Consider the following 21229-nt stretch of genomic DNA (forward strand, 5'->3'; position numbering starts at 1 on the left):
ATTATTTGTGAGTATCTAGTTTGTTTTGCTCTTCTTCGAGTTTGCTTCTATCTTGTGTATATCACTAACTGTGGTTGTTATAGCTTAGAGTTCAGGTAAACCCATTGGCATGGAACTTCTGAATCTGTTGCATGTAATCTTCTATGTGTGCATGTTTATGGAATGAAATGGATATGACTTCCTTGGGATATAAACTTAGTATCCAGATATAAAGAGCCACTGGTAGGGCATGTTAATTGCAAACCAGAATGGTAAATGTGCGAGACCACTGGTAAGGCATGCTAGTTGCTAACCAGGTGGGAGTATATAATGGACCATTGGTAGGGCATGTTAGTTGTTAACCAGATTGGCGGCCACTAGTAGGGTATGTTAGTTACTAACCAGTTGGCGCGAGTGCTAGGTTTGGTAGGGCATGTTGGTTGCTAACCACGGCAAAGAGCCCTGAACTCACGGGAACACGCATGTGTTCGAAATGTTAAGAAATGTGATATCTGTTTTGCTATGCGATTGGAATATTCGAGGTTTAAGCCAAGGAAAGATTTGAAAAGAGTAAGTTAATATGACTCTGTATGTGATGTATGTTATGTATTGAAAAGAGTAAATTAATATGACTTTGTATTTGTTATATGTTATGTATAATTGCTTATAGTAAGGAAAAGTTGAATGTTAAGTGGTAAGTTTTGATCCATGTTTGTTATGTTGGAAACATAGCACATTTTATAAGTATTGGTATTTGGCATATAGAATCCGCCCTAATAAAAGTGTATATGATTTAGCCTGACGAGATGTCTAAAATGCAAAGGTATGTGCTAGTAAAGATTGTGTTTGATGAGGAAATGTCAGCTCTATTAAGGTTAGAATTATCGTTAGATGTAAGGAAGAATGTATACGCCCAACGTTAGAGTTTGCCTGGAAATGTTATCCACCACGATTATGTATTTGTCAATAGTTGAAAGTATGCACCCAAATGTTTATGCATGTAGGGTATTGATGTATTAGTTTCAATGCTTATATATGCAGTTGTGGTATTATTTGTGCTTTTGTAAATTTGTCTAAAAAGTTGAGTCTTTCTTTTTTTAAGTCATTAAGTTCTTTTAAACTTACTCCATTTTCTTTCCCCTCTTTCCAAGTAGTGATTTGTCGTAAGCTTGTAGAAGGGACTTAGTCATAAAGAGCAACCTTTGTAGTAAGCTCATCTGTGTTAGGTTTGTAGCATGCATATGTTCTTTGGGGGTGACATGTATTTCTATTTTGAATCTAAATTTATAATAAAGTACCTTTTATTTAACTACAATTTTATAAGAATGTTACCTTTTGAAGGAATGGATGAATTTTTATGAATTATGTTTTGTGAAGTGTTTTCTTCTTGTATACGCCAAACTATTTTATATGTTATGACCACTACCAGTAATACTTTACTTTCAAAAGAAAGGTTTTCAACTTATCTGCGTATAAGTTACAGCGTATACCAGTTTGGTTAGTTGTGTTTTTGAAACTTTTCCAAATTAACGTCCCAATTATTGAACTTTGAAACGATGTATATGTCTGCTTCTGTGTAATGCCTCAGTCGACCGTTGGGGATTGGGGTGTTACAATATAATTTTGCACTTTGGTGCCTATTGGTGTAGTGGAGGAGTCCCTTGTATCCGAGTCAATTTTACTAGAGTTTACTATGGGCGAAAATGAATTTGATGTTGCTAATAAACTTTAAATGTGACTATAGATGATTCAAAGCAAGACTAAATGTCATGTACTAAATGACTCGTAATTAAAAGAGATGGAAATAATATAAATGAATGGGTAAGTAAAAGAGAATTTCACTTGATAATGAGCTTAAAAGTGTTTGGCGTAATAAACTTACCTTAAACAATATTAGAAGGAATTGGTGATTTATGCATGCTTTAGTTTAATGAAATGAAAATGATGTATATGATTCACATAAAAGATGAAAGGTTATAAGTGGGAACTATGAAAGAACACGTGTTAATTATATGAATTTTACCTTAAGGTCACGAATAAGAATTATATTAAAAGAATTGTTAATGAAACTCATGAGTAGAAAAAGAACAAATTACTCTTATTATGAGATTTGTTGACAAAGATGGTTTTATTAGGGAGCATAACCTTGCTCACGTCAAAGATACATAAGCATTAACTCTTAAAAATGAACTATGTGTTATTCTCTCTCGTCATAGCCTTGATGTTTATGATATTCATGTTCAAGGTTACAATAGGACTAGTAATATGCACACGGAATAGAAATGATTGCAAGCATTATTCTTCTATGGTTATCTTGCTTATTATGTGCATTTTGTAGCTCATCGCCCATAATTGACTCTTGTTGCTGCACATAGAAAGGTACATTCCATTCTTAGTTTTTCAATAATTTGAATTTCATTATCAATTCTGTTGATGCCTTTTGCAACATTGTGAAAAATACTAACTGTTCAAGAAGCTAAAATTGCACACATGTAAGCAATTAATGAGCTCAAGATGGGAAAAGGTGCTAATCAAAATGATACTTTAAAACAAGCTAGAGATAGTCATTGGGGTTCTCATATTTATTCTATATGCAATCTTATAAAAATGTTTGATCCAACTTGTTCCATGCTTGAAAGTATTAAAGTTGGAGGATCCAGTTATTCTCAATGAAGGGATGGTAGTGTTGCATCCAAGTTGATTCAATTATTTGAAGTCATTTTGATTTTGCATTTAATGAAAGAAGTCATAGGCATTAGTGATAAATTATGCCAAGCTTTGCAGCGAAAATCTCAAGATATTTTAAATGCTATGCATTTGGTTAAGTATAAAGATGTTGATTTAGATTGTAAGATAAATTTATTTAATTTATTTTGTTTTCTTATAATTTTATAATTTTATTTATTTAGGCTTAATATCATTTTTAGCTCCTATACTATAGGGAAATTCTCACTTTAGTCCTTTTACTATCTTTTTGGTCACTTTGTCCCCTCTGCTTTCATCCATTCACCCAAGTTAGCCCATTAGCCGTTTTTATAGAAACACAAGAAGCATTCTTTTGCAAATCTAGTAACTCGTATCATCGTCATAGAGACCAACCGAAATGAATCTAAAGTTGTCAAAGGAAAAGAGATTACAAATGCCAAGGGCAAGCCAAAAAAAAAGTATGAAAAAACCTTATTACAAGTCCAAAACACAAAACTAAAAAAGGAATTGTTTTGTTTGTCGCAAATTAGGCCATCATGCACATCAATGCAAACACTGATAAAGGAGAAATGATAATTTAACTTGGTCAAATGTCGTAGATAACATAATTAATCTGGACATTTCTTAAATTAACATAAACATCAAAGAGTAGATGATAGATTTTGGTGTCATTAAACACGTTTGTGTCAATCGAAATGTGTGTGTCTTACACCCAAGTGAAAGGAGAAAAAACAGTTTATCTTAGAATCACCAACTGCAAATGTAATTTAACCCAAAAAAGAAAAAAAAAATTCTTACTCAACCTTACCCACCGGTGGCTCCTGAAAGCAACGACGAACTCTCTTATCATCTCTACAGATTGGATGATGGGGCTAAGCAGCGTAAATCCCGCTACCAGAAACCAATTCCCACTTGTCTTTGTATCTTATAGTAAGCCCAAATGTTGAAACAAAAAATAGGAAGCACAAAATGCTTTAAATGGGCGGAGCAAAGTATTGAAATAAAAAGTGCCTAGTGATTTAAATCAATGAAGTGGGCTTACCAAGACATTAAAATAATAAAAGACCCCAAATTAATATTTTTAAATAAAAGAAATGGGTTTAATAAACAACTTAAAACAAAAGGAAACATTATAGTGCATCAATTAATATCATGGGTCTTGAAGCCCATAAAACTGAATTAAACGGACCCTATTTTTGGGAAGATTGATTTAAGTATACTTTTTGGGTTGAAAGTACCATGTCTAAACACATTATTTCAAATCACATAATTATGTTGAAAATAAAAGTTAATTAACTAAATAGGTTGTTTTTCTTTTAATTTAGGGAAATAGGTTGTTTTTTAAGAGAGTGTGAAACCATGTTCAGCTGGACGAGCTTTCCTGCTGGCATATCAGGAAAAGTTCGCTCAATTAGACGCGCTTTTACACACTCTCTTTAAAAACGATCTATTTCTCTAAATTAAAAAAAAAAAAGGGCTTATTTGAACAATTAACTTTTTTTTCGACATATTCAACTAATTTAGCCCCATATTAGTATAATATAATTTTATGATATTTAATTATTATATGGAGAAATATTTGATAATATGGATGTATGATTTTTATTTATTATACAAAAATTATTTGATACACTACTTGTAAAAAAATTTAATTCCACAAATAAGAATTTAAGAATGAAAAATCTTTGTCAATTAAGTTTTAGTTTAATTGGTATGGACATTGTTACTAGTGTAAGAGGATGTAGGAATTCGAGTACACTAAAACACATTATTCTCCTATTTATAAATTAAGAAATGACTATACCTAGTTATAGTGTCACCTATAAAAAAAATTATAGCACTCTAAGAAAATTTTACTGGTACTAACCCTTTATTATAATATCTTTGTTAATTTTTATTTTTTAAAAAAGAAAATTCATGGTTTACAATGGACAATCGTTTTCCAACCTTCTTTAACGTGTCATCATCGTAAAAGAGAAAACCAAAAAGGATGGGATTTGGTGCATCCCACAAGATGGGTAATAGGAGGACAGTGTTGGTGCTGGTGTTTGGATCCATTTTGTTGAAAAGAGTTGGGTATCTTTTCATTTCGCACACCCCCAAGTCTTTTCAACACACTCTTCTCTTCACTGTTGCTTCCTTCATTCATTATCACTACCTAATCACTTTGATGGCTCCAAACCAAAAAGCATTTCATCTCACAGGGCCATCCTTACTTTCTATATGCAAACTGTATTATCAGGCTTTCTTTTAAGTCCTCTAAAATTTTTAATTAATTATGAAAATAATTTAATTTAAAAATTATGTATATAAATGATTTTATTTTTATAGTACTTGTCAGTTCTGCCAGATACATCAGCGGCAACGACCCCCATAAGCAGTCAATGATTATTTTTTTAAAAAAATAGTGATTCCACCTGATAAATTGACGGTGTCAGACTAAAGTATAATTATATGAAATGTTTAAGGACTTAAAGAAATAATTACCCTTTTAGATTAGTTTTATCTAAATTTAAATGCACTAGGAATGAATTTTATATAATTTTTAAGTTTGTTATTTTTTAAAATAAAAAATTGAAAAGAGTTTATTTTGTTATTTTTATATATTTTAAAGGCTATTTAAATTTAATTTTAAAAAGAACAGACTTAACATGCAAATAAACCAAAAGTTGAAAAAATGTACCCTTTTTCAGCCAATCTAAAAATGGTAATTGCTTCATCAAGTTCCTAAACATCTTATATAATCACACTTCAGTTCTATGCTGCCAATTTTTCCGGCAACATCACTATTTTTTTTTTTTTTGTTGAAAAAATGCAATCATTGGCTGATGTGGGGGTCGGTGCCGTTGATGTGTCTGATGGTATCGACAAATATTGTAGAAATCATGTCATTTTCATACATGATTTTTAAGTTAGCCCATTTTCGTAATTAATCAAAAAAATTTAGAGTACTTTTATTAAAAAAAAAAACCATATTATCACCTTAGAAATTTCATGAGCTTTCTTTATAAACTTATGTGATTTGGGGGAGAAATTAGATTGATGGTTGAATTAGTCAAATAATTAGTTTAATCTATTCAATCGAATCATTTGATTCGATTAAATAAATTATTAAAAATTTTAAAAAAAATATTTAAAAATTAAAAACCTGGTGCAATTCAAATAACCTTGATACAAAGTTGTTTTCCATTGCTTTTGCAAAATCAAAAGTGTTTTTCCATAATAGAAGTAACAGAGAATATTTAACTTCTCAATAAAATTTTTTTTTCCAAAAAGTAACTTTCAATTCAAATGTAAAAGTTGATATTTAGGTAATTTAGTTTTTTTTTAAATTTTATTTTAAAGTGAAATTATTAAAATATCATTATTTATATTGATTATTTAAAAGTAAATAATAATTAAATTAATTTATATTTTATGAATCTTTATATTAATTTAAATATTATTTATTGTTTTATTTATATTTTAAAATATTTTATGTATCATTAATTTTACAACCAAATTATATTAATTACTTAAAAATTATATTTCATTTGTTATTGATATAGATTTAGTTTCAAATATTTTATCTTTTAACTATAATTTTTACAACTAAAAATGAAGCAATCAGAAGAAGTAAATAAGTGGGGTGCACCCAGTAGTATGTTGGATTTGTGGCAAACGCAATCAAGAATTGTGGATGAACACAGAAGGTGCAAGATCTTTTGTGGCTCAAGTGGGAAGATATTTATATTCTCTTCTTTTATTGAAGGAAGGATGATAAAGTGATTGGATTGGGGTTTAGTGGGAAGATCTCCACGCTCATCATAAAACTAAACTTAATTAAAAATAGGTGATCTAAATTCTAGTGGTAGTCCATACATCCTTCATTTCTCTATCACATCTTCTTTACATTTTATTATAATCTAAATTTATTTCTGAAATATAGTTGAATTTTTTGGGGCCGCAAGGGGATTCATCATTAGCCGTTAAAACCTTTCCTTCACTGTTAATTTTAGCATATTCTATTTCACTTTATGCCAAAGGGAAGGACAACCTTACCCTTCAATAACTTCTTTTTGTTTTTGTTAGGAGCATAATCAAATTCAGCCGAGCCTAAATATTATTAAGTTCCAACTTGATTTAAAATTTAAAGTTTAATATTTAACTCGAATTTGATCAAAGATATATTTTTAAGTTCGAGATCGATTAAATTTATTTATCAATTTTTGTATTCAAATTTGAACTCAACTTAATAATTACATAATTTAACAAAATAAAAAAAATAAAAAGCTCAATATAACTTGTGAACTGTTCAAATCAAGTATTATTAAGTTCGAATTTAATTTAATAATTATCGAATCAAATTTAAATAGTTTACCAACACCAATATATTTTATCATATATAATATTAGAGCAAGGGTATCTTAGAAACCCAATGGAGTGATGAAATGAAACCCAAAATTAAATGATAACTTTGAGACATTAGGATGAGATATACAAAATAATAAAAAAGTAAGTTTCAATGATTTGCTATATTGCATAGTGGGAGGGATTTTTCAAAGCTAACAATAAAAAAGAAGAAAACAAAAATAACGTTGACAAAAACCAAACACTGACTCAACTTATTTCTACACTATAATACTCTGTGGTTTCGTATCTCTTTAGCAAAAAAGGAAGACAGAAAAAAAACCCATCCATTTTCTTTCTCTAACACCATTTTAATTTACAGAAAGAGATAGCTAGTTTCTCGCTTTTGGAGAGAAATTTAATGTAGTTTTATTGTGAAGTTTAATATATGTATGCGTTTAGATGATTAATGGTGGTGGAATTTGTTCGGACATGACAGTCACATTATTGCATGGCCATGCAGATGAAAACTGCTGCAGCTGCTTGAATAGCAAATTTTGATGCATGTCCGACAATTTTTGTCGGAGCAGAGTGGACTCGGATCGGAGGCGGTCGTTGTCAGTCCTTACACGATGACAGTGGTACAAAAGGAACCTCAAACGGTAAGTCAGTTCTCGGTTCTCGATTCTAAGCCGGTTCGCCTGGTTCCTTAGGTTTTCTAAATGCTTCTGTTTACGCATCCGTGACCTCCTGGCCGATTCCCGGTTCGATATCATGCGTCTTCTCTTTCGTTCATCGATGATGGAAAGCGTTTTGTTTGATTCGTCCAAACCGGAATTGGAGTGAGTTTGGGTTTGGGTTTGGGTTTGGTTCAGTTCAGTCGAAGCGGAACCGGACCGAGCGGGTCCTACTGATTGGGTAGTGGAAAAAAGTTGGGAGCAATCCCAAGCGCTTTGGAGAGAGGGAAATGGATCACTTTCCATCATGGGATTGGAGGAAATAATGGCCGGAACAGTGGACAACATGGCTTCCTTTAAGAATAACAAACATACATGGGGAAAGAAGAGGAGGAGAAAAGGGAAGAAATGCAGCGTAGGAGGCCTGTATTTATGGGCAGCTTAAGGGTAGTTTGGTAATATTATCAATAAAGTAGAGTTAATTAAAAAGCCATTTATTTAGGTGATGGGTGGGAGTAGATAGATGGTTCAAGTCTCCATCAGATCAAAAGCATTCGATCATGTCCATCTATGAGGCCTACTTTTAAATTTTTATTATAATTTAATCAAACTTTTCTGGGGCGGCATCATTACCCCATAATTAATTTAATTCAACTAATGAACAGGAATGTGAAAGAAATTTAAGTTCCTGCTTCTTAGGAAGTTCCTGAATGTAAGGAACATCACATAAATTCCTACTTCCTCATAGTCATGGATCATTTTCCAAAATTTTCAACAAAGTTCAGTACAATGTTATGCCATAAGGTGTGTGTTTCAACCAAGGATTTAGAGTGTTGTTTCGGTAATAATAATATAGTAATTAATTTTTTTTTGAGGAATTTGATATCCGATTTATTTTACATAATTTTAGTTTTTTTTTAAATTATTTGGTTAAAATATTTATAATTTTACAAATCTAATGATATTCATATTGAATATTTTCTATATTATTAATTTTCTTTTATAATTATATTTTTAGTTTGTAAAATTTCATTATTTCAAGTTTTCATAGAAGAACTATTTATCCAAACTAATCAATTACAATTATTACCATTTTGATTTTATGAATTCTAAAATACTAACATTTTAAAAATCTCTAAAATTTAAAATTCTTCGCCCAACCTCACTCTTAAAAGTTTAAACATAAACATATGTATTTAGTATATAAATCAGATTATATACAACAATTAAGGGTAAATTATAAAATAGTCACCTAACTATGTCTTTAGTTCTATTTTAGTCACCTAGCTATTGTTTTTTTATTTAATCACTAAACTTTTAGAAATTAAATAATTTAATCATTCCCCCATTAGTTGCCGTTAGATGAGTGACGGAAAGCCCTTTTTTTATTAGTCTAATAACAAATTCAACCCTCTAATGTTTAGGCATTCTATTAATTTGATCTTAAATATTAAAAAAATTCAAAAAATTTAACCCTTAATGTTTACAAAATTATGTTCAAATTCTAAAAAATCCAATAACTTTAACCTTCATTGTAACGCCTCAAAATTTTAAACTTTTGTTTGTTAAATTTAGTCATAAGATATGTATTTACTTCAGTGGTTTGGAGCATTGATTGTGCGTTTGAGATTAGGGATTTAAGTCCCACTATTGGAAATTTTTGTTATCTTTTTTACTCAACCTTTGTCTTTGAACTCTCAACTTAAGTTTAATTCTATGTAAATTTATATTAACAATGGGCTTACTGGTTCAGTGGTAAAGCTTTAACTAATTCTTTAGTTTTGCGTTCAAGTCTCTATGGAAGCAATAAGGAAATGTTTGGCATTTTTTTTTTAAATAAATAAGTTTTGTTTTTTAAATCACTTAATCAATTTATTTTTTCTCCACTTTTTTATTTTTATTTTTCCCAAAATTTGTCGATTTTTTGTTCCCTTTTGTTTTCCTTGTGTTTTCTTTTTAGTTTCTTTTCTTTTACTTTTGCTTCAATTCTTGACATTAGTGTGGGAATTCTTCGCTCGATATACTGTTAGGTGTTCTAATTCATTCGGGTAAGTGTGTAATTCTATTTATAGATTATTAGTTTAGTGAATTTTTCAGTTTGTTTCTTGAGATCTTTGTAAAGATTGATTCTTCGTTGGTTGTTGGTTTAATTGGTTTGTTCGAATCAGGAGAGGAGTGAGCGACGTCTAATGTTTCTCCAACAAATTAAGCTTTGTGTAATTGCTGCTTGTTTATCGGTAAACGTTAGTTTTCATTTTGAGGATTTTTTGTCGAAGTTCTTAAATGTAACTACGGTTTTAGATGTTAATTCTAGTGATTTGATTGTGAATAAATGGTCTGATTGGTCACTTGAATGTCGTTTTTAGGTTCTAGAATCAGCATTTTTGCTTCTACATCGAATTCGTATCAAGTGTTTAATGAAAACCCAAGAAATCAGCGAATAGAGAAAGCCATAATTGGGATTGCAGACTCCACACGGCTGTGTGCCAAGTCATGTATCAGAGCATGCAACTTTCTGACTTGAGTCACACGAGCGTGTGTTAGGCCGGGTGCTAGACCGTGTAACTCTTTGACTTGAGTCACATGACAGTGTGACAAACTGTGTGAGGCACTGATATGAGCCACACGGTCGTGTGTCAGGCCGTGTGGGCCACAAGGGCCAGCCAAGTAGGCCATGTAAATCCACATGGGTTTGTGGGCCAAAATTTTGAAATTCTTCTTAGAACCGTAAACATCATTCTAATCGAACGTAGGCCTTCTGTAGGGTCTGTATGATCTGGATTAAGCTGTAAAACTTGCTATCTGATGATCTATTGGCGTATAATTTGTTTTTGTATATATGTCTTATATGATATCTGCTAAGTAAGTATGATATGAATTATTTAAGTATGTTCTGAATTTGTATCACTATATACCTATCTCTGTTATCTGTTAGTTCTGCATATGCATTGGGATGGGATTTGCATTAAAGAAGGAAGTGTGGGCAGTTTAATAATTTGTCGACTCTGTTGACTAAGCCACATACATATATGATTCTAGCAATTTATCGCACTCTAATTTGGAAGCTAGCCTGCAAATAATCTGAAATGTGACATATAGTCACTATGCGGTATGTAGGGATGGATGAGTACTTGATACCCTATATAGTGTGTAGCGATGCTTGGAGATAGTGTGTAGTGGATGGGGGTAAGATTTGAATCTATTTCTGATATGCTCTACATTTGTATCTAATATACGTTGTTTCTGATTTTGGTTTTGATTCTAAAATCTGTCTGAATAAAGATCCAAAAGCATGTCTAAGATCATTTTTGTTAAATTGTTTAAACATGTTACACACAGAGCTTGCAAGCTCTTTTTATTTGTTTGTTTGGATTTCAAGTAACCCTTAGACTTAGGCAAGTTGGCGTATCAAGAGCTCAGCCTTTTCGTTTAGTCGTTCTACTATTTTAACTGGATTTATACTATTGCAAACTTTTGGAATGTTGTTTTTAAAAGATGGGATCCTTATGGTTTGTTTACAAATGTTTAAATGATTTTGGATTGCTTGAATTTTAATTATATAAGTTGAACGTCTCAAAAATGGTTTAGTGTAACTCTCTAGATTTAACTATGATGTTTAGGCCGGGTTCAAGGTGTTACATTCAATATTTGTAAAAATTTTTAAAAAAATTAAATAAACTTTTAAGAAAAATTAAATACGCATTAGATTAAAAAAATAATTTTTAAAATTCTAAAAAATTCACTTCCATCCAATCACATTTAAGGCCAAGTAAGTCTGAATTTCAAATAATATTTGTTGTATATGATATTTTTGCTACGGTTGCTTCACTTGTTCAATTATAGCTCCGTGACTGAGATTTTTTATGGGATTTAAAACAACTTTAGAGGAAATATAAATGTAGAAAAATGGCGGGAAATCTTATTTAAAATTAATAATAAAATAGTTAATTAGTATTTGAAATTTATGATTACTTTTGAAATACTACAATATTCATCATTATTTTCTCCAATCTATTCCTACTTTAAGAAGACAATTGCCTTTTAAATATTCATTGGCAGCATCATTTGGAACATCCAACTTGATAATGGTGTTGTACTAATTCACAACACTTCTCCAAAACCATCTTCAAAATTTAATTTTTCAACTTTGTTTCATTATGGTAAAAAGTTTAATTTTATAAAAATTAATAAATTTATTTTTCAATGTTTATAAAATTCAAATTTAAAATTTTAATAATTTAACCTTCAACATTTTAAAAAACCTTTAAAAATCAAATTTTGTTATTATTTTTTTAAAATTTGAACAAAAATGATAAATTTTGTAAACATTAAAGGCAAGTCTATTATTAGACCAATAAGAAAAGCTCATGTCTAGTGGCGGATTTAGAAATACAACTTAGAGGCAAGAGCAAAATCAAAATTTTTTTGGGAGGATCGTAATTAAATTATATATTTTATTATAGTAAAAAAATACAGTTTTGCCATTTTGATAGCCTATATTTTAATAATTTTTAAATGATTAAATCAAAATTTTATCATTTTAGGGAGGGTAAAATGTAATTTTACCATTACTAATTTAAAATTTCATAAGTTATAAAGGGCCTAAATGAACAAAATTTTAATTTTAGATCCACCCTTGCTTATGTTAGCTTTCCTCCACTTATTTAACAACAATTATTTAACAACAATTAACACGAGAGTAACTAAAATATTTAATTTTAATTGACTAAATAAAAATTTAATAATTAAGTAACTAAAATAGAATTATTTTTACAATTAAGGAGTGGATAAATCTCCACAGTGGTTGAGAAAGTTTATTTAGAAAGAAAAGAAGAAGCCATCTTTGTACATCTCAACTTCAACCGTAGCTTTAATGATAAAGTAAAATAGCCATGAGTCAAAGGAAGCCAAATTACATCATAATTAACCCCTAAACTTTTTTAGGTTGGGTTCACCAAATTAATTCCAATATCTTTGTAATTTTGTTTGAGCATGTCATCACTTTCATATTACATTCAAATAATAAAATCCGTTTATTTTTCTATAATAATAATAATTATTATTCTTATGTTATATCAAAGGTGTTCATTCAATAATATATAATAAAAACATCAATTTTTATAAAAATAAATTAGCATAATTATAAATTTAGGTTTTATTTTTTTTTGTTAATTTGGTTATTTTTTAAGTTAAATTTAATCATTAACCTTTCGAAAAAGAGTCGAATTGTTCATTTTTTTTTAAATGTTATTAACGTGTTGGCATGGTAACTGACGTGGAATAACTGAAATGACTTCTAAAGGCATGCATAACACTATTTTAAGGATAATTTATGTAAAACATATCTTCCAAGATTCAACAAACACTTCTATTACAAAAACAAACAATGAATAATAAGAACAAAGTAGTACTCAATTAAAGGAATAATGATTGTCAATTGGTGTTTGTGAAAAACTTGACAATGTAGGGTATTTATCAGTACCATGCATTGCCTAATTTTAGGGAAAAAAAAAAAACAAACATTAGGTTAATTTTAGAAAACAATGAACTCGAAAAAATATGCTTTTTAGATAAGCTTATTGTTGGTGAGAAAAACTGGAATAACTGTTTAGGTGTGCGTAACATTATCCTTAAAGGATAATTTTCTCGAAACATATATCTTTTAAGATTTATTACGTATTTTTGTTGTGGAAACAAATATGAAATATAAAGAACAAAGTAATACTCATGTAAAGGAAGAATGATTGTGAATTGATGTTTTGTAGAAAGGTTGGCAATGTAGGGTATTTATAGGTACCATGCATTGCTTAATTTTAGTAAACAAAATTAGCTTTAGGTTGATTTTAGAAAACAAAGAACCTTAGTGAAAATGAATGTTGAGAGATTTAAGGAAGAGAATTTGGTGAAATTAAAATTGTTTGTTGAGGAAAAATAGGCTTTCTCGAATAATTTTCATTGAGAAGCAAAATAAAGTTATTCTCGCGCGCAAGGGGTGGGGGTAACCAACCAATTTACACTAAATAGAGTTTTCGGGCTCAGTTCTCGTGTGCAAAAAGCTATCCTCTTATTTGGCTCTTACAAGCCTAATAACATGTTATGATTTATAAACAATTATTTCAATTTTTTAAATAAGTATTAAATACACTTATCTCTCGTTTCAACAAGTGCTAAAGGTTGGCATCAAATTAGGTAGCTTTTATATAATATAATTAGTTTTTTACTCGACGATGCACGGATTTAATTGTATTTATCAATAAATATAAATTCAAATAATTTTATAATTTTTATATTTTTGTAATTCAATATTTTATTTGATAATTTTTTAAATTATTATTATATACAATTTCTTAGATTAAACATGGATGAAAATGTGTTTCTCAAGTCTATTAAAATTTTATTTATGAAACCTATTTTATATTAAATGTTTTAATTTTTTTTAAAATCCTTTTTATTTTTTAGAAACTCAGTCTTATAAATATTCCTTACTATATTCAAATTCAATTAGCATAAAATTCCTTATAATAAAAATCTAATTAGCATAATTTTTAAAATTTGTTTCACAATTTTAATTTTAAAAATATATTTAATATAAAAATCCATATAAAGAATTACAATTAGAATAAAAAATTCATTTATTATAAATTATAATGAAATCATATTTTTAATTATTAGTAATAAAAATTATTTAAACGGAATTAAATCGTGAAACAAATTCAAAAATTAAAATCAGTCCAAAAATCTATTAAAACCAAAATTTAACCGTATTTAATACAATCAGTTAATAAAGTTAACTCCATTAAAAAACATAAAATATATTTTTGTTCCATTAAAATTTGTACAATAAAGATGTATGCGTGTTCCTATTAATATTTAAATATTTTAAATATTTTTAATTCTAATGAAGTAAAAAATGGTTCAAAAATCAAGTAACAGCTAATCATTTTAATTTATTAACAAATATCTTGAAATTTTAAATATGTTTTTAAACTATCAAATATATTTTAACAGTATTTTTTAAACTATTATTTAAAGAATTTCAATTAACTATTTAAATTTTTATTTTATTTTTAATATTTTAATATTTTAATTCTTTGAAATTATAATTCTAAGAAGTTAAAATATTCTAACAATGTTTTTAATATTTAAAATCATTATTGGAAGAATAATAATCACTTATTTAATAGTTAATAGTTTTTAAAAATGATAGTGGTTGCTGTCTTTTCGTTTGTTTCTATAATTTTTTTTTGATAGTATATTTGTAAATAAGTATAAATATATTTTTAAGATATTTTTGAACAATTTCATTATAGGTTCTGATCATATCTGTTCTTTTTGAGAGAATGTCTAGAACTACCCATAGCCTCTCCCCAACCCATAAATAGGAGGATAATATGCTTCAACCCACTCAAACCCACGTCCCCCTGTATTGGCAACAACACCTATATTGATCGAGCTAAGACTCAATCGACATATAATTTTGAGATTTGAAATAAAATTGGTTAGTTATATTTTCAGTTTTCAGATAACCTTTTCAAATTTAAATTTAAAATATATTTTCAACTAAAGTATGCATAGTTAAGGGGAGCAATCATGGTATGAATTGATGATAGGTTGAATGAATAATGGATTGAATGAATTGAAATGGTATGGTAAATGCTAAATTGTGTCTTATTGGTTAGTTAATTTTGGACATTTAGAACATGTCAATCGTGTAACGCCCCAAATTTTAAGCATTTGTTTGGTAAAATTTATCAATAATTAAGTCTCTGTATTTGTGATTAAGTGCTCTATTTATGTGTTTGAGATCGTGGGTTCAAGTCTTCTTAAGTTTTATTGTTTATTTTGGTTTAACCTCTATCCTTGAGCCCTCGATTTAAGTTTATTTCTGTGTAATTCTATATCAAGAATGAGCTTGCTGGTTCGATGGTTAAGCTCTTATATACCCTTTGATCTTGTGTTTGGGTTTTTACGTAGGTTAAGAGAATATATTTTATGCTACATGGAAAATCCTGTTTGTTTTTATCTTGAAAAAAAAATTAAATAGGTTAGTTTCTTCTTTATTAAAAAATATATTTGTCTATCGATTTTTTTCTTTCTTTTTCTTCATTGTTCTTTTCTTTTTCTTTTTAATTGCCTCCGTTAGATTGCTACCGGGTTAATTGGGTGTTCTGTTTGGTTCGTTGTTTCAATTGTAAAGATTTTGCGTAAGTTTTGTTGTTATTTCTTTCTATTTTCAATAGATGTCGTATGTTTTCGTTGCAGTCGAATGTTACTGTTAGTGATTCCCAACTCTTTGTTAATTGTTCGATTTGCTTTCGTCAGACGAAGGTCTTGAAAAGAGTGTTCCTCTCGCAAGTTAGTTCTGCTTAGTGGCTGTTCGATCGTTGGTAAGTGAATAGTTTGTATTTCAAGGTTTTGCGTCGAAGTTTTCGACGTAATTCAATTCGACAGTTAAGTTAGCGATTTTAGTTCGATTAATTCGTTAAATTGGACTTTGGTTGGTTGTTTTTAGGTTCTAGATTTCTCTGCGTTATTTCAGCATCAAAACTACATCTAATGTGTGTAACAAAAACCCAAATATGATTTGTGAACGTAGGAAAACATGTGTAACACCCTAAAACACGGCCTAGAAGTTTAGACGAATCTCAAAGGATTACGTTGATCACTAAAGTGATATGAAACAATTTTACAAAACGAGTTGTTAAAATCTTATACGAACATAGTTATTAAAATCGAACTAAACCATTTAGCCCTTTTAGGATTCAAAACAGAGAATTCAAGTTACATTGAAAGTGTTCAGAAGAAAAGTTTCGAAGTTTTTAGAATTCAAAACAAAACTATTTACGAAAATCCAAAACTAGATTGTACCGCAGTTTTTATAGATGTTTATAGTCCAAAACAGTTCACAAATTTAAGAATCTGAAAAGTCATTTTATTAGTCCGGCTTAAAACAAATCACTCTGAGACTTTCGACACACCAAGTCTAGCTACAAAAAACAAGGGTACCTGAAAAGGGAAAAACTAAGGGGGTGAGCTACACGAGCTCAGTGTGAGTTCGAAAACGATAAAAAAACGAACACAAAAGTGTCATAATAAAAAATATCTCAATGGCAATCCAATATACGAATAGTCATCACAAACAAATCAACGTATCAGCACTGAAACACCTCGATCTATAAACAGTTAGTTTCGCAATTAGACAGACAGACAGAATGCAGAATGAATGCAACAAGTAATAAAAACCTACCCATCCAGCCAAACAACTCTCCGACCACTATGCACACCACATATGAGCTATTTAAGCCGGTCCAACCATGCACACCACATACGACCTCGAAAGGCCAATCCAACCCTACACGCCATGTATGTGGACTGAGCCACTCAAATATTAATATGCAGCAGAACTGACATATATGTCGTACTGTGCTGTAAACCGCTATATAGATGTATTGCAGTTAATTGCTAAAACAAATCAGGCTCTCTTCTCTTTGCAACCACACCTAAAAAGATTAATACAAATGCAAAATGCACACCATTCATAGACAAACTTACAGAAGCAGAATACAGAATCAGAAATGCACACATTCAACTGCCCAGAATCAGAATAAGATATAACATAACATCAATTAACACTCAATAGAATCTCTTAATTAGAGTTATGATTGCGAATAATGCACAAGTCCAGGCCGAAACAAAGTCTCGACCACCCTTACTAAGACCTAGCCAAGGGTCGGAACACGCAGAATCACAATCAGGTAAAAAATAGACACAACATAAAAATTGGCGGAATAGAGCCACAAGGCCGTGTGCCCCGGCCGTGTGGAAGTGCCTAAGCCATGTGGGGGCTCAACACGCCCATGTAGAGGGGCACACACTTGTGTGAAAGAAGGCATATGGCCGTTTGAAGATAACACACACTTGTGTGTCCGGGGAACATGGCCGTGTAGATAGCCCGTGTGACTCTCTGTCTATTTGTGCTAAAATAATGTGCAAGGCAAGCACGACCGTGTAAAAGTCTGAAACGCCCATGTGCCCATCAAACACAACCGCCTGTCCAGAACATATGCCTATGTGATAATCGACCAAAAATCCCTAAATCCTAAAAATTAGCCACACGACTGTGTGGTACCAAAATTGTCCCAGAAACCCTAATCCTTAATTCCACACGACCGTATGAACTACTAGTGTGGAAAATGACTAAATCCCTAAATCAACCACACGGCTGTATCGCCAGGCTGTGTGGCACCAAAATCGGCCCTAAAACCTTAATTCCCAATTGCACACGGCTGTGTGAACCACCCATGTGAGGCACACGCTCATGTGGTCACGAAACCACACCAAAACAGACTCGAAACGTGAATATGAAATCAACAAAACAACCCCCGTTTACCAAGGTTCAGAAACACACAATCTTATGCTGATTTTGAACGATTTCAGAACACGTAGAATTTGTCGAATTTCGGAGATTCAAACGGCAAATCGACGTCGAAATTATAGAGTTCCGAACACACACTTATTTCGATTTCAAGCACCGAGAACCACTCGATTTGCTACACCAACTCGTTCAGAAACCTCAATTCCAAAATAAAAAACACTCAACTATAAGAAATCGACTAAATAATTCAAAAGCACTAACAAACTAAATCAGTCAAAAACTCAAAGGATGGCACTTACCTTATATAATATTCAAAGAATTAAGAATGACTTGAAGAGCAATAACTAATGAATGACTAAAGTTTGAAATCCCCGACGGAAAAGAAAAGAAAAGAAAAACAAATCGTAAACTTCAAAGAGAAATAAATCTTCATTAAAAAAAAAGCGGAATAGAGAAATGAGGGAGAGGGAGAACATAAAAGGAAAAAAAAAATAAAAAAATTTAAAAAAACAAAAGTAAAAATAATAAAATAAAACTTAAAATAAATAATTACTTTTTTAAAACCTAAAACAAATTTAAAATTTTATAAAAATATTTCTCCAAAACACACATACAAGGATTCGAACACATGACCCAGGGATACATCAACACACAACTAACCACCAGACCAGCAGGCCTATTCTGACATCAAGACGTGAAAACTAACCTAATTGTGCAACCTACTTACTGAACCCTATTTTGAATCTCAAACTTCTAACCCCAAAAATCAACTATCGATGCCACACGGCTGTGTGATACTCTGTGTGATCCACACAGTCATGTGCCAAGCCGTATAACTTATTGTTTTTGAATTGGAGGCACACGGGCTAGGGACACAGGGGTGTGTCTAGGCCGTATAACTTACTATTTGTATTGTTTGGTCACATGGGCTAGGGCCATGAGTGTGTGTCCAGGCCGTGTAACTCACTATTTGTATTTTAGGCCACACGGGCTAGGGACGGGCTTGGGTCCAGGCCGTGTGAGTGGTTGTGAGCCACATGGATGTGTGCTTGGCTGTGTGCCAGACTGTGTAACTCACTATTTCGAACCACTAGGCCGTGTGGACCACACAGGTTAGCCTTTCAGGTTATGTGAATCCACACGAGCGTGTTGTTCAAAATTTTAGATTTTTTGTTAGGGTCGTAAATGTCATTCTAGTTGAATGTAGGCCTATTGTAGGGTATGTAAAATTTTATTTGGGGTATAAAACTTATTGAATGATAATTTTTTTCGTATAAATTTTTGTTTTACATATATCATCAATTGTAAACTAGCGAGTAGTTGCATTCTTTATCAAGTAATTGCATTCTCTATCAACTAAGTATAATTTGAATTTGTAACACAGTATGTTTATATCTATATCTGTAAATCTGCATCTGCATTGGGGTCGGGATTGAATAAGAAGGAAGTTGTGGGCAGTTTAATAATCTGTCAAGACTGTTGGGTAAGCCATGTGTATATATATATGATTCTGACAACTTGTTTATTATTTTCTGGTAGTTAGTCTACAACATTTTGAACGTTACATACAGCCACTATATGGTTTGTAGGGATAGATAGGTACTTGATATCCTTTTTGGTGTGTAGGGCTGGACGAAGATGGCGGGTAGTGGATGAGGGTAGGAAATGTAACAACCCATTTTCAGTGGTGTCGAAAATAGTGGTTTTGAGACTACGATTTCGATGAATGAATTATTATTTTAATATTTTTTTATTGTTGAAGAGATTATATCAAGGTTGTATTAAAAATTTGTTAATAATTTTTAATGTTTAAAGGGTTAATTAGGTAAAAAAGAATAAATCGTAAAAAGTGTAAAAGATGAATTCTATTAGTCAAAGGGGGACAATGGCTATGAAATCTTAAACTAAAGGACTTGAATGATAAATATACCATTTAAAGTATTAGTGGATGTGCATGGACAAGGTTTTAATGAAATTATGTTAGTTTTTAAAGGTTAAAATGGTAATTGAATAATTAGCTTAAACTAAAATAACATAAAATAATATCATCTTCTCTAATTATCTTTATCGAAAATTGAAGAGAAAACCCCCCATTTTTGTGTCTTGAAGGTTTGGTCAAGTATTTACTTTGCATGATCAATATAAACCACATTCGGACTTAAATCGAGGAAAAGCTAAGGCTTCGAATTAGTGTTTGATTCTACTTCTACGCCCTAGTTATCGAGTAAGTTCATATGAACTATAATCATTTTAACATTAGCTAAATTGATTAATTGCTATATTGTTTTAATATAATTGAATCTATGTATAAATGTATCTATGCTATGATGAATTGACAGATAACAAGTCCTAATTGAACCTTGTACATACCAATTTTGGCCCGGGCCTTTTACAAGCAGAAATTAAAGACCCAAACCCCACTAAAATTAACCCCAACCAATTTCTTTTACAACCAAACAAACCCTTAAACCCAGACCCAAAACACCTACCCGAACCATAAACCCAATACAAACAAACTTAAGCTACACCTAAACCCATTTAAAACTAATCAAACCCACATTTAATAACCCAATTTAACCCAAACTAAATTGAACCCAATCTACCCAAACCCAAAACAATTCAGACCCAAATCCCCTAGCCCAATAATATAGCCCAAATTAGAAAAAAAAAACCTAACCCTAGCCTCAACTTTCAGCGCCACTTGCTTCTGACACTAGCCACTTGCCTGTCGCCTCAGCCACCTGCAACACGCCATCGCCACTGTTGCACCTGCCACCAACTCAGGTCAAATCCACCGCCACAGCACCTGCAGGCAATTAAAACGAAAGGACAACAAAAATAATAGAAAAAGACTTGTACAATGGCTATAAAAGCCGAATCCAAATCTTGTAAAAGGGTCGGAAAAATTTTCAGTCAATACAAACATTAGATTTCTAAATATAAGTAAAATAGTGACTCCAAAACAAGGATTAAACACCAAATCGGAAGATCTAAACAACAAGAACCAGATTCAAGCATAAGGTGATTTTACTTTAAAATAAAAAACCGAATCTTTATTTTTCTTTTTCTCATCAACTACAAATCTATATATATATATTACATTATAAAAACAAAAAAATAATAAAAAATACCTTTTTGAAGTTTCGGCCACCGTGGACGGTGG

At 30.8% G+C, this 21229-nt stretch overlaps 1 protein-coding gene and 1 long non-coding RNA gene across 2 annotated transcripts; both read right to left on the reverse strand.

Moving 5' to 3' along the window:
• Positions 1 to 2056: 2056 nt before the first annotated feature.
• Positions 2057 to 3624, reverse strand: LOC128285188 (uncharacterized). The gene is made up of 2 exons (XR_008275629.1): positions 3489 to 3624; positions 2057 to 2344 (listed from the first exon to the last, which is right to left on the reverse strand). It is a non-coding gene; the product is annotated as an uncharacterized LOC128285188 (long non-coding RNA).
• Positions 3625 to 7184: 3560 nt separating this feature from the next.
• Positions 7185 to 8129, reverse strand: LOC108477784 (basic leucine zipper 4-like). The gene has a single exon (XM_017780278.2). It carries the CDS (start codon positions 8037 to 8039, stop codon positions 7473 to 7475), a length of 567 nt encoding a protein of 188 aa, XP_017635767.1. The 5' UTR covers positions 8040 to 8129; the 3' UTR covers positions 7185 to 7472.
• Positions 8130 to 21229: the final 13100 nt, after the last annotated feature.

The sequence above is a fragment of the Gossypium arboreum genome, chromosome 12, assembly GCF_025698485.1.
Source record: "Gossypium arboreum isolate Shixiya-1 chromosome 12, ASM2569848v2, whole genome shotgun sequence".
Lineage (NCBI taxonomy): Eukaryota > Viridiplantae > Streptophyta > Magnoliopsida > Malvales > Malvaceae > Gossypium > Gossypium arboreum.

Bases quoted from the DNA above. Each gene is read 5' to 3' on its own strand.
- LOC108477784 (XM_017780278.2), bottom strand. From the start codon at position 8,039: ATGTTGTCCACTGTTCCGGCCATTATTTCCTCCAATCCCATGATGGAA.